This window comes from Ovis aries, chromosome 18 (assembly GCF_016772045.2).
Source record: "Ovis aries strain OAR_USU_Benz2616 breed Rambouillet chromosome 18, ARS-UI_Ramb_v3.0, whole genome shotgun sequence".
NCBI lineage: Eukaryota > Metazoa > Chordata > Mammalia > Artiodactyla > Bovidae > Ovis > Ovis aries.
In genome coordinates this window covers 21162141-21178552 of record NC_056071.1, presented here as the reverse complement: position 1 = coordinate 21178552, position 16412 = coordinate 21162141, and the positions used below count along the sequence as shown (strand labels likewise).

At 42.4% G+C, this 16412-nt stretch overlaps 1 protein-coding gene and 1 long non-coding RNA gene across 6 annotated transcripts in view; one reads left to right on the top strand and one right to left on the bottom strand.

Annotated features, from left to right (window-relative positions):
• The window catches only part of BLM (BLM RecQ like helicase), an 89897-nt gene that overhangs the window by 65059 nt on the left and 8426 nt on the right, over window positions 1-16412 (top strand). For 2 of the 4 annotated variants that reach the window (XM_004017761.6, XM_042235103.2), the window contains exons 15-19: window positions 551-746; window positions 4105-4295; window positions 8540-8687; window positions 14675-14874; window positions 15334-15526. In XM_004017761.6, the coding sequence (XP_004017810.3) occupies window positions 551-746; window positions 4105-4295; window positions 8540-8687; window positions 14675-14874; window positions 15334-15526 (928 nt within the window). Of the gene's footprint in view, window positions 1-550; window positions 747-4104; window positions 4296-8539; window positions 8688-14674; window positions 14875-15333; window positions 15701-16412 lie in introns of those variants that run through there. The other 2 variants (XM_042235104.2, XM_060401657.1) reach the window with 2 other exon arrangements.
• On the bottom strand, window positions 2430-13324 carry LOC121817078 (uncharacterized). Of its 2 annotated transcripts, XR_006056814.2 has the most exons (5): window positions 13247-13324; window positions 11147-11339; window positions 10841-11033; window positions 6594-6670; window positions 2430-6461 (listed from the first exon to the last, which is right to left on the bottom strand). It is a non-coding gene; the product is annotated as an uncharacterized LOC121817078 (long non-coding RNA). The 2 variants fall into 2 exon arrangements; XR_006056813.2 differs by having other exon boundaries at window positions 10841-11339.

The window sequence follows — 16412 nt, the reverse complement described above, 5'->3', positions numbered from 1 at the left end:
CCAGCTTGAATATCTGGAATTTCACGGTTCACGTATTGCTGAAGCCTGGCTTGGAGAGTTTTGAGCATTACTTTACTAGCATGTGAGATGAGTGCAACTGTGCAGTAGTTTGAGCATTCTTTGGCATTGCCTTTCTTTGGGACTGGAATGAAAACTGACCTTTTCCTAATTAGTCATGCTCAATAATGAAACCAAGTTATTAGAATCTTGTATAGAGTACATTTCAAAGTAAAAGAGAGGAAGACTTCTCGGTGGTCCAGTGCGAGGGACACGGGTTTGATCCCTGATCTGGGAAGATTATATGGGCAACTAAGCCCGTGCGCACCTGCTGAGCCCATGTGCCGTAACTACTGAGCCCGCATTCTAGATCCCAAGAGCGGCAACTAGAAAAAGCCCAAGCATAGCCATGAAGACCCAGGGCAGCCGAAAATAACAAAATTACTTTTTAAAAAACTAAGTAAAATAGAGGATGAAGCTTTTCAAAGCATCTATTATTAAAATGTTCATTCAGATGCATTAAGAGCCTCACTGGCTTTTGCTTTTACGTCAGGTTATCTGTGCGACAATTGCCTTTGGAATGGGCATTGACAAACCGGACGTGCGCTTTGTGATCCACGCCTCCCTCCCGAAGTCTGTGGAGGGTTACTACCAAGAGTCTGGCCGAGCGGGAAGAGACGGGGAGATCTCTCACTGCATACTCTTCTACGCCTACCATGATGTGACCCGGCTGAAGAGGCTTATCCTGAGTAAGCTGAGCTCCCTGGGGGACCTGTGCTGTCCCACTCAGTCCCATGACTGTCGTCCACCCCTGCATCATGGTGCTTTTGGTCCAATGTTCCTTAAATTAGAGATGCTTACGTAGATATGGAAGTTTCATTTAGGTCATCTTTATGATAAAGATGTTGTTCAACATACTGGAAAATTTCCAAACCAGGTCTTGAATGCAGTCCAATCCTAAGAAATAACTCCAGTTACTAATTTCCTTTGTATTCTTCCAGGCCCATTTTCTGCCTGGATCCTTGTATATAACATACATTTCAGACATGCAGAAAAGTAAAATGGAAAAACTAATGAGCTATCATGTACCCCCATCCAGGTTAGGAAATAAACCCCCTATAGATAGAGCCCTCTCATATCCCATCTCTTGACTTCCACATTGGAGTTAAACAGTATCTTTTTATTTTTAATGATTTTTAAAAAATTATTTTAAAATTGCTTTACATTTTAGGCAATATATTATATTTGATACTTACTTTCCCAAATGCAGGTATTTCACAGTGTAAATGCTATTATATTATGTGTGTTCCCCACACCCCCCACCATCGCCCCGAAGTATTGTTGAGTCATTCAGGTGCACAACACAGGGATTTAAAGGTTATACTCTATTTATAGTGAAAGAAAGTGAAGTTGCTCAGTCATGTCCAACTCTTTGTGACCCCATGGACTGTAGCCTACCAGGCTCCTCCATCTGTGGGATTTTCCAGGCAAGGGTACTGGAGTGGGTTGCCGTTTCCTTCTCCAGGGGATCTTCCCGCCTCAGGAATCAAACCCTGGTCTCCCGTATTGCAGGCAAATGCCTTACCATCTGAGCCACCAGGGAAGCCCACTCTATTTATAGTTATTATATAAATGTGCGTTGTTGACCAGATTTTTTTCTAGTCAACACCCGGATGTAACTATGATTTCAACTAGTACACATAGCTTGACTATATAGAATTCTATAGAATCATTCCTTGTTTATTGAACCAGTCCCCTTTTATTAGGTAAGTAAACTTGCCTGTTTTGAGACCACTTTTGAAGGAACTCTGGCAAAGATGCTGAGTGTGTGAAATGATGCTTACCAAGTTCTGCGCCAGATAATGTTGGCCTGTTTTGCTCATAACCGGTAGCAAGGGCAGGGTCCTAACCATGGGACTGCCAGGGAATTCCCAACCACTGGCTTTACAGATAGAGTTAGTCCCAAGAGAAAAGTGAACTTCAGGAAGGTTTTGTAATTTGCTCGCAACGGCGGCAGCAGCGGTAGCAGAGAGAGTAGTCATGGTGATAATAATGTTTTCTTAGCACTTACTTACTGTATGCCACTGTCTTGAATGCTTTACGTACATCACTTAATGTTCACAAGATCCCTAAGAGACACTACTCTTACTCTTCTCATTTTACAGAAGAATTTCCTCGAAATACAGAGCCAGATAAGTGGCAGAGCCCTGGTGGAATCCAGGTTCATCTGAATCCAAGAGTCACCTCCCTTGCACTATACCAAGATCATTCTCAGTGAAAAAGTGAAACTTTTAAACTTAGTGTGTCCAAAAAAGTGAAACTTTTAAACTTAGTGTGTTTTTGAAAAGAACCTATATTAAGTTAGGTCCAAATAATTTATTAAGTATTTAAACCCTAAATACTTAGAAGTCATCTGAAAAAAATAATACTCATAAAGCAGAAAAAAAATTTTTTATTTCCTTTTTAACAAACCACAGTTGCTTATGAATGAAAATTATGAAGATGTTGTTCTCAAACCTTGGGATCAGAATAGACACTACCACCCTCATTTCCGGTTTCAGGTTGATTTTTTTGGAGGTAAAGACTCATTTGAAAAGACCCTGATGCTGGGAAAGATTTAGGGCAGGAGGAGAAGGGGACGACAGAGGATGAGATGGTTGGATGGCATCACCGACTCAATGGACATGGGTTTGGGTGAACTCCAGAAGTTGGTGATGGACAGGGAGGCCTGGCGTACTGCGGTTCATGGGGTCGTAGAGTCGTACACAACTGAGCGACTGAACTGAACTGGACTGGATTGTGTTCATTAGCAACTGCCAAAGTTTTAACTTCACAATGTCATTTAGAGGGACTTCTTGGTGGTCCAGTAGTTAAGACTCTATGCTTCCAGTGCAGGCGGTTAGAGTTTGATCCCTGGTCAGGGAACTAAGATGCCACATGCTCCCTAGCACTGCCAGGAAAACAAAAAATTAAATAAAAAACAATAACAAGATCATCAGAAGGAAAGTAGCACATCATGAGAGCTTCCCTGGTGGCTTAGTGGTAAAGAACCCACATACCAGTGTAGGAGAGGCAGGTTCAATCCCTGGATCGGAAAGATCCTCTGGAGAAGGAAATGGCAACCCACTCCAGTATTCTTGTCTGGGAAATCCATGGACAGAGGAGCCTGGCGGACTACAGTCTGTAGGGTCGCAAGAGTTGGACACAACTTAGTGACTAAACAACAAGCTCATTGGGAACTAGCCCAGACTCGTTGTGTATGTGGAGTTCAGCAGATGTTAGTTGTTGCTGTGTTTCCCTTGAGTTTAAAATATCGACCAGCAGCCGTGTGCACTCGTTGCAGCACCCACCCTGGCCCAGGAGGTCCTTCGCACACAGTTTCAGAACCAATGGCTTCACCACTTTGATCTCAAATACTCCAGAAGATGCACAGCCCACTGCCACAGCCCCAGACCCTGCTCACTCTGGATGCTAGGTTTAGTTCATGCTTGTCTTGATAAATGTAGTAAATATAGTTCAGATAGTTACCACTGGGAACAATGAAGAGATGCAAAATGTTTTCAGCTACTCCTGACAACCTGTGTTTATTCCTGTAAAACTAAATTCTTGGTTGTTGTTGTTTGGTCCCTCAGTTGTGTTTGACTCTTTGCAGCCTCCTGGACTGCAGCATGCCAGGGTTCCCTGTCCTTCACCATCTCCCAGAGTTTGCTCAAATTCATGTCCAGTGAGTCGGTGATGCCATCCAACCATCTCGTCCTCTGTCACCCCCTTCTCCTCCTGCTTTCAGTGTTTCCCTGCATCAGGGTCTTTTCTAATGAGTTGGCTTTTCGCATCAGGTGGCCAAAGTATTGGAGCTTCAGCTTCAGCATCAGTCCTTCCAATGAATATTCAGGGTTGATTTCCTTTAGGATTGACTGGTTTGATCTTGTTGTCCAAGGAACCTTCAGGAGTCTTCTCTTGAGATAAATCTTGGAGATGAACATAAACATTCAGTTAATTATAATGTAAATATTTAGAATTATAGGAATCTATTTTAAATACTTCTGTGATATATTCAGTTTTTCTACTTTAATAAGTATGTTTTACTATGTTCTTCATCTCTTTTAGTGGAAAAAGATGGAAACCGTCATACACGAGAGACCCACTTCAATAATTTATATAGCATGGTTCATTACTGTGAGAATATAACAGAATGTAGGAGAATACAGCTTTTGGCTTACTTTGGCGAAAATGAATTTAATCCTCATTTTTGTAAGAAATACCCAGATGTTTCATGTGATAACTGCTGTAAAACAAAGGTAAAATAAGCAGGTTTTAAATTCTTTGTAATAAGGAAATTGCCAAGATTTTTTTTTTTCTTCTCTTAATTTAGAAAAGTTAGTACAGGTTAGACTGCAGTAAAGTCGGCCCTAAGGAGTTTAACAAGGAAACAGTGGATTCCTCCTCATGTTATTTGGAAATAGAAACATTTTGATAATAATTCTGTGACATACCCTTAGAATTCAAAGCCTGTTTAAAAAATATATACTGTACCTGTTTCAGTGATTATAGAATATTTTAGAAATGTCATTAATCTATAAATTTCCAAAAAGATCCAATATAGGCAGCTAGAATAATTTCCATTCAATTGTAATTACATTTAAGCATCCCATTCTCAAAAGGGTTATAACTAGTATAGTTATGTGTTTGAATTCAGATCAATTAGATTACTCTGTAAATTGGTTTTAAAAAACTATAAAGAATAATAGCAATAGCTTCGAGATGAGTTTGCTATCATCTCATAAAAACAATCTTGGGAGGTGGTTAAATTCAGTCCTTGTCTTCTCTACTTCACAGTTTATGGAGCATTTTCTTGTTTTATGTATTACTTGAAATGTCTGTGCAAGGTGCTAGGGATTCATAGACAGGAGAGACAGACATGTTTGTATTCGTATCGTTGTGGTGCTGTGTTATAAGTCCAGTCACAGATAGGCAGCACTAGCCGAGCAGAGGGCAGTTTACTCTGTCTCTCTGGATTCCCGGCCATCTCCACCCACCACGCCCCACTCTGTAGATGTTGCTAATCTGTTCACTCATTCAACAAATATTTGTTGAGTGCCTGCTCTGTAATAGACACTGTTCTAGGAGTTTGGGATATATCCCCAAACAACATATGAAGATCCCTAACTCTTGTGGAGCTCACTTTCAAGCAGAGGAAGGCTGAATAAAGACAATATACGTTATAAGTACACGTGAAGAGGGAAATTGTTGCTGTTCAGTCACTCAGTCATGTCCGACTGAGACCCCATGAACTGCAGCCAAGTTACCCTGTCCTTCACCATCTCCTGAAGTTTGCTCAAACTCATGTCCACTGAGTTGATGGTGCCATCCAACCATCTCATCCTCTGTCACCCTCTTCCCCTGCCCTCCTTCTTTCCCGGTATCAGGGTCTTTTGAAGAGGGAAGAGCCTTGGTGAAAAGTACAGCAGTATAAGGAGTCAGGAATGATAAATGGGATTCAGGCGGCAGTGGCCCTAGGAAGTCCTATTACAAGGATGAGAGGGGAGTTTAGCTGAGCAGCTCTCAAATATGGGTATTCTTGTCAGGAGCCAAGACGAAAGGCCCTGGGGTGGGGATGTGCCTGTATGTTTGAGAGATAGCAAGGGAACTCACAAGCCTGCCCGGGGCTAAGAATTAGTCAGGGGAAAGGTAACAGCCAGCCATAGCATTATCTGGAGGGCGGAGAGACTGGCCAGGTGGAGCAACCCTCAGCAGAGGAGACCTATTGGCAGGGAAGATCAGGAGTTCGGCCTGGGGCACAGTGAGTTAGACTCTTTATCTTGGATTCAGGAATTCTGAAAGGAGGCTGGTGATACCATAACTAGGAGTGGTTGGCCTGGGGGTTGAATTGAAAGTCATGAAAGCAGATGTAATCTTCAGTGGTTTCTGTTTACATGGAAGAGAAGAAAATTAAAGCCCTGGTACTTCAAGAGCCTGAGGAGAAGAGGAAGAATTAGGAAAGGAGACCAGAAAAGAGAACAAGTGAGGCAGGAAGAAGAGCAAGGCAACTAAGTGTGGAAGAGCTTCCGGGAAAAGGGAGTGCTACCTGGTCACGCACTGCTGCCAAGCCCCGTATCATAAGGACCAAGACGTCCCCATGAACGCAGCCCCACAGAAGTACGGGACCTGGACATGACCAGTTTCAGTGGAGAGGGGCAGAGCTGGACGCAGTGTGCTTATGGAAAATTCTTTCAAGTTTTGTTTCAGGGATGAACAGAGAAACAATAGCTGCCAGGGGAGCTAGAGTCAAGAAAAGACAGGAGAAATGCTGTAGTTGTGTGCTGAAAGGAACGCACCTACAGAGGATGGAAACTGATGTGTGCGGAAGGAAGATGTGCCGCAGCAGGGTCCCTGGGTTGGCGAGGAGGGCTGGGAGCACGTCGAGGGCACCAAGGTGGGTTCAGCCAGGAGCCTGGATAGTTCATCTGTAACGACAGATGTAGAGGAGGGAGTTTGCGAAAGCTTTCTTCCCACCGATTCCGTTTCCTCAGCAAAGTAGGAAACAAGGAGTGTGCAGGAAGCAAGAGTGTGAAATCAGACAGGGGCCACAGACTTACCTTACAGGGCCAGAGAGCAGACATTCCAGGCCTCGTGGGCAGTCTCTGTCCCAGCTACTGAGCTCTGCCGTTTTAGCCTGAAAGGGGACATAAAGCACAATAAATACAGTGATTTCCCGTGGTCGTATTTCGATAAAATTTGATTTACAAAAGCAGGTGTGTAGCACATGGGCCATAGTTTGCTGACTCCCATTCTAAGAGAATGGAGGAAGGATAGACCACACACGTGTCATGATCACCAAAGGGTGCACTTGAGGTCTGTGGCCCTGTGTTGAAAGTGAAAGTCAGTTCAGTTTAGCAGCCGTGTCCGACTCTGCGACCCCATGGACTGCAGCACGCCTGGCTTCCCCGTCCATCACCAGCTCCTGGAGCTTGCTCAGGCTCATGCCCATCGAGTCGGTGAAGCCATGAAGTCAAAAGTGAAAACAGCACAGTTGTCCGTGTGTTTCTCCAGCCAGGTGTAGCTACAGGCATGAAATGGTGGAGAGTGGGATGTAATGTGTTTGTCAGACTAGGAGCCATAAGGGCAAGGGAGTTGAAGGTGTTGTGTGAAAGATGGTGTTACAATTTTTAAAAAGAAGAGAGAGATTGGCTCTGGGATATCAACTGAATATCTTAGTACTTAGAGAACATCTCAGGGTGTGGATCGATGGCTGGGCAGTCCCGGTGGATTGTTGGAGTCAGCATAGTAGCTGGCCAGAGTTTGAAAGATAAGAGGTGATGGTCAGAGAACCGAGCGTTGCTGGTCTTAGTAAGACTAAGGTAGTGGGTGTGACCGTCAGAGTGAGTGGCCGACATTTGTGGAGAATGGGATCACTGGAGCACAGGAGATCAGGTTGCCCAAGGCCAACACGTGGGAGAATCATTTCTGTGTACTAAGTCACCAAGAATTAAGGCAGGAGTCAGGTTGGAGAGAGTGATGGGGGCACTCTCCCGTGACAATGCCAGATAGAGCCTCAGAATCACTACCAGCTGTTAGTATAGGGTGAAGAACCCGCCTGTCTCCAGGACTGGGGGGGTTGAGCAAGGATTAGCAGGTAGAGGGACTGCTTATACAGAAGCACGATGCCGCTCCTGAGAACTGCAGGTGCTCGGCATTGCTGTGATGTGACGAGAGCAAGACATCACATAGAAATGGGGGCTTCAAGAGGAAGGCAGGGAGGCTTTCCTGGTGGTCCAGTGGGCGAGTCCACCTGCCAGTGCAGGAGCCTCGAGTCCAGTCCCGGTCCAAGAAGACCCCACATGCTGCAGATCAGCCACGCCCGGGCTCCACAGCCACTGAACCCTTGTGCTGCAACCACCGAAGCCCACGCTCTGCGGCAAGAGCAGCCGCCGCAGTGAGAGGCCAGCACGCTGCAGTGAAGAGGAGCCCCCCTCTCACCAAGCGCAGCTAGGGAAAACCCACAGTGAAGACCCGGCCGAGCCAAAAAAGAAGATAAAAATAAATAAAGTGCAAAGAGCAAAGGGAAAAAGTGGTTGGCAGAGTTTGGAGACGACTGAGGGCTATGAGAAAGGAAACTGACTGGAAATAACAAAAAGGATTGACTGGCACCAGAGACCCAAAGGACATCAGAACTCATACATTTGCATGGTTAGACAGTGGTTTCATTCTAGAGGTCACCATACAGTAAGTGGCAGAGAGTATGAAGGATTTGGAGGAAAAAGGCTGTTTCTACCCGCAGAGCGCTTTCCGATAACTCTCTGTGGACTAATGAAATAGGCACCGTAGACTGCTAGTCATTCTAGACGCAAGGTTAGTGTGAAAACACAGAAAAGAAGGACACTCGCACCTTAGTTTTGGGTCTTGGTTTTAGTATGGAAATGGCATGTTGTGGGACTATTTCAGTTAGTATTAAACCCTAGCAATCTAGGTATTATCTTAATTATAAAGAGAACAATAAAAGGTAATAAATAAATGTAAAAAGGTAATCTCTTTTTATTCATAGGACTTTAAGACAAAAGATGTGACTGATGATGTGAAAAATATTGTGAGATTTGTTCAAGAACACAGTTCATCTCAGGGAACAAGAAATACAAAGCATATAGGTCCTTCTGGGAGGTTTACTATGAACATGCTGGTCGACATTTTCTTGGGTAAGTCAGCTGTTTTATCGTTTGAATTACATCAATTAAAATTGAACATTAAAGAAGTCATTACAGCTACATAGAAACACCTCTGTTGTCATTTTCTTAATGAATTTAAGGGCTTTAGAATAAAAGCCTTTTAGAGTAATGAAAGCAAAGCCATTTTATGCATTATAACAGTTATTTTTATAGAGTTTATATAAGTCACTAAAATGAGTTTTCACAAATGAAAAAAAAATAAGAAAGCTCATGCAGTTTCATCTGAGTGAGTGGAGCTTCTAGTTTGGGACGGCAGCTTGAGCATTAAGTATCTGTCTTCTTTTTTCTTCCTTGAGGCCCTTTTAAAATAGTAGCGAGGAAATAGAAGGAGGATTCAATCCATAACAGCATAGAGAACCACAAGGAGACCATCATCAGATTAGAAGTGTTAAAAATCTTTTACAAAATGGATGGAAGCATATTGATAAATGGAATGAAATTCGATAAATCACAGAGCAAATAAATGTAGGAGAAAGCAACGGCCAAGGGACTGTCAACCAGGTGGAATGCCATTATCACCAGGCCCCAGACCTGGAGGCTTAGAGGCCTAGGGGTAGACGTGAAAGCAGGGGAGCTCCAGATAGGAGGGGACAGTTGGGAGGAAGTCTGCTCACAGGAGAACTGCATGGAATACCCCCTGCAACCAATTCTAGAACAGAGATAGACAGACTGCCTGAGGAGCAGAAAGACAGCCAAGCTGGGGCTACCCAGCACATTTACCCTAAAACAAACCTGATGACTGGACATCCCATTTCAAGGGAGGAATTTGGGGGGAAATAGATGTCAATACAAAGTAATAAGAAATCCACTTTAAAAGTCTGATCTGGTCCCTGAAGAGTAAATATAAATAGACAGTCAAGAAAAGGCCAGAGGCCTGCCTGGTGGTCCAGAGGCTAAGATTTTGTGCTCCCAGTGCAGGGAATCCGGGTTCGATCCCTGGTCAGGGAGCTAGAGCCCACATGCCCTAACTGAGAGCTTACATGCTGCAAAGAAAAAAGAGAAAGGCCAAAGAAGTAACATATTTGATCCTGGGGATAGAGATAATTTAGAAAATAGGCAGTACTCCTGGGGAGACAGGAAGGGGAACTCTTCATTAGTATCTTCACAAAGATAAATAATAATAGAATGTTATGATGTCTTGGATGGTAAAGAATCCACCTGTAGCGCAGGAGACCTGGGTTCGATCCCTGGGTTGGGAAGATCCCGTGGAGGAGAGCATGGCAACCCACCCCAGTATTCTTGCCTGGAGAATTCCATGGATAGAGGAACCTGGTGGGCTGCAGTCCATGGGGTCACAGTCGGACATGACTGAACAACTTTCATTTGTATGGAAAAGAAACAAAGATGGAGAAAGAGCTGTTAAAAATTATAAATGATTGACAAAGTAAATTTAGTAGAAAGGCTGGAAGACGACATCAAGAAAATTTTCTGAAGACCTCAGCAAAAATATATGGAAAATGTGAGAGAGAAAATACAGATCAATTCTTAGGAAATGTGAAATCTGACAGAATTTTGAAATAGGAAATAAACCAACGGTAAAAGGAAATTTCTCAGAAAAGGAAAAAAGCCTTAATTGCCCACTGGGGGAGTTCCCTAGTGGTTAGGATTTGGCAGTGTCACTTCCATGGCCTGGGTTCAATCCCTGGTCAGGGAACTGAGGTCCCGCAAGCTGTGTGGTGTGCCAACATCTAAATTAAGGAAAAAAAGAAGCCTGCTTAATGCAAAATAAATGCTTTATAAGATGAGATTTAAGAATACCAAGAGTAAAAAAATAAAAATAATTTAAAAAAAGAATACCAAGAGTAAAGAGATGTTAGGGAGGAGAAGCCTTTTCTCCATTCTCTTACAGTTAGGGCAGGCAGATTAGCAAGAGAAAGGACAGATTTAATCAGATATGTAATGGGAGTTCATGGAAAATGTGACTCAAAGGAGCCATTAGAATCTGAGGCTTAGCTACCATTTTAATAGGGGAAGGAGAGGCAGGAAGGGTTAGGAGGAAACAAATGATTTGGGGAGTAGCGGGGGCGGGGGGACATAAACAGGCCCTTAGGAGAAAGATGGGGGGGTGGGGGGACGTGATCATTTTTGTAACAGTGTCTGGGTGTTGCATGGAAAGTTCTCACCTCCGATGATGAGAGTCAGTCTTCTCTGGTTGCTCCAGGGCTGGGGCGGGTGGTAGGATTTAAGACAATTGAGTTCTTTGGGGAGTGTCTGCTTTTTGGCAGATAGATTTCAGGAACTCAGATACCTTCTGCTCAGAATAGTTTTGATGCCATTGTGGCATATTCTGAACCCCTTCAGAGATACTCCCAAAAGCTTTGGAAAGAAAGAAACAACCAAAACCAAAAGGACATCATATTAATACCAGCAACCCTGGAGACTTGCAGGCAAAGAAGATGATGTGATCTATACCATAAACAGGAACAGACCCATGGGTCCAGGGAGAAGAAATCCCAGAGTCAGTAAGCAGTCTTTACAGGCGTGCTCAGTCATCAGTTGTGTCCAACTCTTGGCGACCCTGTGGACTGTAGCCCGCCAGGCTCCTTTGTCCATGGGATTCTCCAGGCAAGGATACTGGAGTGGGTTGCTGTGCCCTTCTCCAAGGGCTCGTCCTGAAGCAATCTGTACAAATTGTTAACAGAAAGTCGGAAAAATAAGTCCCAAGCAATACAGAGAAAGAACAAGAAATGAATTTGTTTTTGTTTTTGATGACGGAAAAGGCCACAAATGTTACTTCTCAACAACAAAAGGAGAAAGGCACTTAGAAACCCCGGGGAAAAGATTACAAGAGAGCGGAGGTCAACTAGAAATGAAGGAAGTGGCCGTACCGTTTTGCGTAATTGATAAAATGTACAAAATAATCTGTCTGGATACAGTGAACATCCTCCTTAGTTGCACAAGAGTCAGGAGTTCTAAGTGGGAAAGGAAGCTTGTCCTAATCTAAACACTGCTGATAAGTGGCAGTCAACTTATAGACTTCAGCGTGGTTAGAGAACAGGACAGGATATAGTTGTTAATCCTGGTGATGTAAGAATGAAAGTGCAGTAAGCAAAAATAGGGCTTTCCCTGGTGGCACAGTGGGTAACAATCCGCCTGCCATGGCAGTGCAGGGGACTTGAATTTGATCCCCGACCCAAGAAGATTCCACATGCTGTGGAGCAATGAAGCTCAAGCGCCACAACTAAACCTGTGCTCTAGAGCCCTCAAGCTGCAACTATTGATCGATCCCATGTGCACTAGAGCCTGTTCGGGCCTGTTAGGGCGTGGGTTCAGCCCTAGAGCCTGTGCTCCACAAGAGAAGTCACCACAATGAGAAGGCCATACACTGCAACAAAGAGTAGCTCCTGCTCGCCGCAACTAGAGACGCCTTCACACAGCAGTGAAGACCCAGCAAAACCAGTAAACAGATAAAAATAAAAGGGGAGTATATGGATGGCTTGGAATGACAGCAGAAGTGTGGGTTCCGTGAGTGGCAACCACCAGAAGAGCTGAAAACAAGCCATTTAAAAGTGATTGCCTTGGGATTTCCCTGGGAGTTCAGTGGTTAAGACTCCACGCTTCCATTGCAGGGGCCGGGGTTCGACCAGGGACCGGGGAACTAAGATCCTACATGCTGCATGGCACAGCCAAAAAAAAATTAAATTTTTAAAAAAGCGATTGACTTGGGAAAGAGTGAGACTAGGGAGGGGAAGGGTAGAATAGAGGAATGTTGCTTTTAATTACAAACCCTCCTGTCCTGTATTTTTTCCTATGTACATGTATTACTTTAAAATCTATAAAGCAATTAAACCGTGAGTAGCCTCCACTGGAGAAGGGAGATGGTTTGCTCAGTTTCTAAGCTATTTCTTCTGGATCCACACAGTTCTCAGGACAGAGCAACTTTTAATGCTGGACCCCCTTTCTGGATTCTTGCCTTCTAGTTTGGGAGCACAAAGGGTTGTAGGTTAAGCAGTTTATTATAAGAATGATACATAATCATTCTACATTATGACATGTAGAAAACTGAAAAATACAAACTCCAGAAAACAAACTACTAATATTTCAATGTGTTTGCTCACAATCACATATTTATCATATTGAATGTATAGTTCCTATCATTTTTATTTAATCATATAAGCATTTTTAAATTATTTTACTCTCCTGAAGTAGTTTTTAGTTTATATTTTATCATATTGATGAAATATGTTTAAATAGTTTTATTTTAGGACATATTGGGTTGGTGAAAAGTCTGTTAGGGGTTTTCCGTAACATCTTACAGAAAACCCCAAGTGAGTTTTTTGGCCACCTCAGTATTTTTCTAGTGTACATAATGGTGTGATAAATAGCCTTTTAAGTACACCTTCACCTGCATCTCTGTTTGTAGCTTCCATATAGGGTCCTAGAAAGATTGCTAAGTTAGACATTTTTCTGACACATGCTTCAGTTTCTCATCAGCTCTTGTATGTTTTTAAGAAAACTGTTTATGTTTCATCCAGCTTTCTTAGTTACCCTCAGCACTAGCACTGGGTCCACGTCACCCCGTCCTTTACCAGAGCAGTAGTCCTTTATGTCCAGATCACTTGAAGAAGTAAAACTTGGATCATTCAGCATCTGTGACCAGAAGCCATCTGAAATTTACAGTAACATAATTATTTGGAGCTGTTACAATAGAGCTAAAGCCTTACAAAATATAGCTGTTAATTCTGATTATAATCAATGTCACTTTCTTAAGTGGTGGTGGTTTAGTTGCTAAGTCTTGTCTGACTCCTGTGATCCCATGGAACTATAACCCATCAGGCTCCTCTGTCCATAGCATTTTCCAGGCAAGAATACTGGAGTGGGTTGCCATTTCCTTCTCCAACCTTCATAAATGGATTGTTATTAAAGGAAAAATAACTGTGCTTATGATTTTAAAAAAGACACTTGTCATTACAGCAGCTGCGATGTGAAACCAAGTATCCAGCCTGGTGTGGAGCTCTCAGTCAGCCCCCTGGGGGAGGAGGGAAGTACATGGCCTCATGGAATGCTATGCTCTTGTTTTGGAGTTTATCTAGGTTTCATCTGTGAGGATGACAGAATGTGTAGACTTAAATGCTTTGATTGTAAAGGAGTAGCACTTTCATCACAGGATCAGAGATAATATTTATAAAGTTGATTGTCAAAAAATTTTTTTGGAACTAGATCAACAATGCATAGTTATCCTAATACAGCGACAGTGATGTGAAGCTAAAGTTAAAGTTGACACAAACTTTGTCTTTGATTTGTTTGCTGTCATATAATTTTATAAGCTGTATATGCAACATCCTAAAATGACCAATTTAATTTTGTTGCTGTGTTTGGTCAATGCCTGTTATATAAAGAGAAGTACATGAAATTATTTTAGAATTCTACTCAAATATTCTTACTTTATGGAAATGAGTGTCTGTTGGTGCCATAGGTTTTCCTGAAGAAGAGCTGTCTATCCCTTTATCCAGACCTGTCCATAAATGACTTTTAAACATGTATAAATATATTTGGCAGCACTGGGTCTTAGCTGTGGCATGCAGTCTCACTGTGGCTCATGGGCTTCGTTGCCCCATGCCATGTGGAATCTTAGTTCCCCAAGCAGTGATTGAACCCATGTCCCCTGCACTGGAAGGCAGCTTCTTAACCACTGGACCACCAGGGAAGTCCCCATAAATGACTTTTTTTAGCGTCTTTTGTTACAGTTATGGTGAAAGGGAAAGTCGCTCAATCATGTCTGTCTCTTAGGGACCCCATGGACTGTAGCCCGCCAGGCTCCTCTGTCCATGGAATTCTCCAGGCAAGAATACTGGAGTAGGTTGCCGTTGCCTTCCGGAGGAGATCTTCCCAAGCCAGGGATCGAACTCAGGTCTCCTGCCTTGCAGGCAGATTCTTTTCCATCTGAGCCACCAGGGAAGCCCTCAGTTATGATATACCTATATTTACTAGTCTAACTTCTTGTACCTTCTTGCCAGGGAGTAAGAGTGCAAAAATTCAGTCAGGAATATTTGGAAAAGGATCTACTTATTCAAGACACAACGCCGAAAGACTTTTTAAAAAACTGATACTTGACAGGATTTTGGATGAAGACTTATATATCAATGCCAATGATCAACCAATTGCCTATGTGATGCTTGGAAGTAAAGCACAAACCGTACTAAATGGGCATTTAAAGGTATGATTTTTTAAATGTTGATTTTATTATCTCCCAAAGAGTAGATAGAAATATTTTACTGCGAGTTAAAGTGTCTTTTCCTAAGCTGATGAGCTGATGGACATTGAACTTATATGTACTGCCCTATATGAACATATTTTGTTCTTCTTAGTTTAGAAAGAGATCTTAAACTTGAGCCCAAGTAATGTCATACCTGTCAAAATGAATCATATGGGCTATCAGATCATTAGATTATCATATATTCATTAAATAAACATTTATTACAAAGCTTTTCTATGCTCTCACTGGAAATATGAAGATGGAGAATGGACAGCCCCTGTTCCCAAGAGACTTACTATCTACTTGACATAGAAATACCCACCGTCCCCCCAAGAAATGTAATTAAGCATTAAATAAAGCCTCTGTTTGGCTACAAGTATTCACACACCCACTGCTGCGCTCTGTTTTTCTCTCACAAAGGTAGACTTTATGGAAACGGAAAATTCCAGCAGTGTGAAAAAACAAAAGGCGTTAGTGGCAAAGGTGTCTCAGAGGGAAGAGGTGGTTAAGAAATGTCTTAGAGAACTTACAGAAGTCTGCAAATCTCTGGGGAAAGTTTTTGGCGTCCACTACTTTAATATTTTTAATACCGTCACTCTCAAGAAGCTCGCAGGTTGGTATGTCTGTGTCTCCTGCTGTACAGCATAAATGAATGGGCCAAAAGTTAATCTTGATAAAGAACTCATCAAGAGCATAAGTATATATCAGTCTTTTTCATCTCTGAATTGAAAGCTCAAACAATTTAAACTCATTCTTGAAATAAAATATATTCTTGAAGATAAACACAGTACTTTGTTCTTCAGACATATGGTGTTAATATAATTTAAACTTATACTTTGGTTTAATGCTGCATGTTAAGATATGGATAATTGTAATTGCTAATACCAGGTGTCTCTTACTGACTTTATGTGCATTACTTGGCTGCCTTATGTTTAACGAATTATGCACACGGTTTTGTTTTGTTTTCGTAAAGACCTTAGCTTCACATTCCTAAAACATAAGTTCCTTATGAAAAGAGATTTTGTTTAATGCTTCTCCAAATCCAGACCTAGCACATGGCTGTGTCTTAAGTATTTTGTGATAAATACTTACTGACCTGAATTATCCCCATGGCTTCAGATAGCTCCACCCAAAGTTCTCATAGTAAAGTCCCTGGAAAATAAGTTGGCCAGTAGTTGACTGATGATGAGTGTACATTTCCTTCCATGCTTATCCTTTATAAAAACCCATAATCACCGCCTTCCCTCTCCCATTCCCACTCTGGCCACCATAGGTCATTATAGTATCTCATCAACTCTAAGATGCCACGTTGTTATTTTATGGACTATTGAGAAAAAAAAAAATTCTGCCAATTAATGACAGAGTACTTTTAGTAAAGCCTGACTCTTGTGAATCTTTTTTTTTTTTGACTCAGCTGTTCATGTCATTGTTTTTCCCTCATGTCATCAGGGACGTTAGTGATACAGCCTTTGCAGCACGTTCCACTATATCCCCCCAGT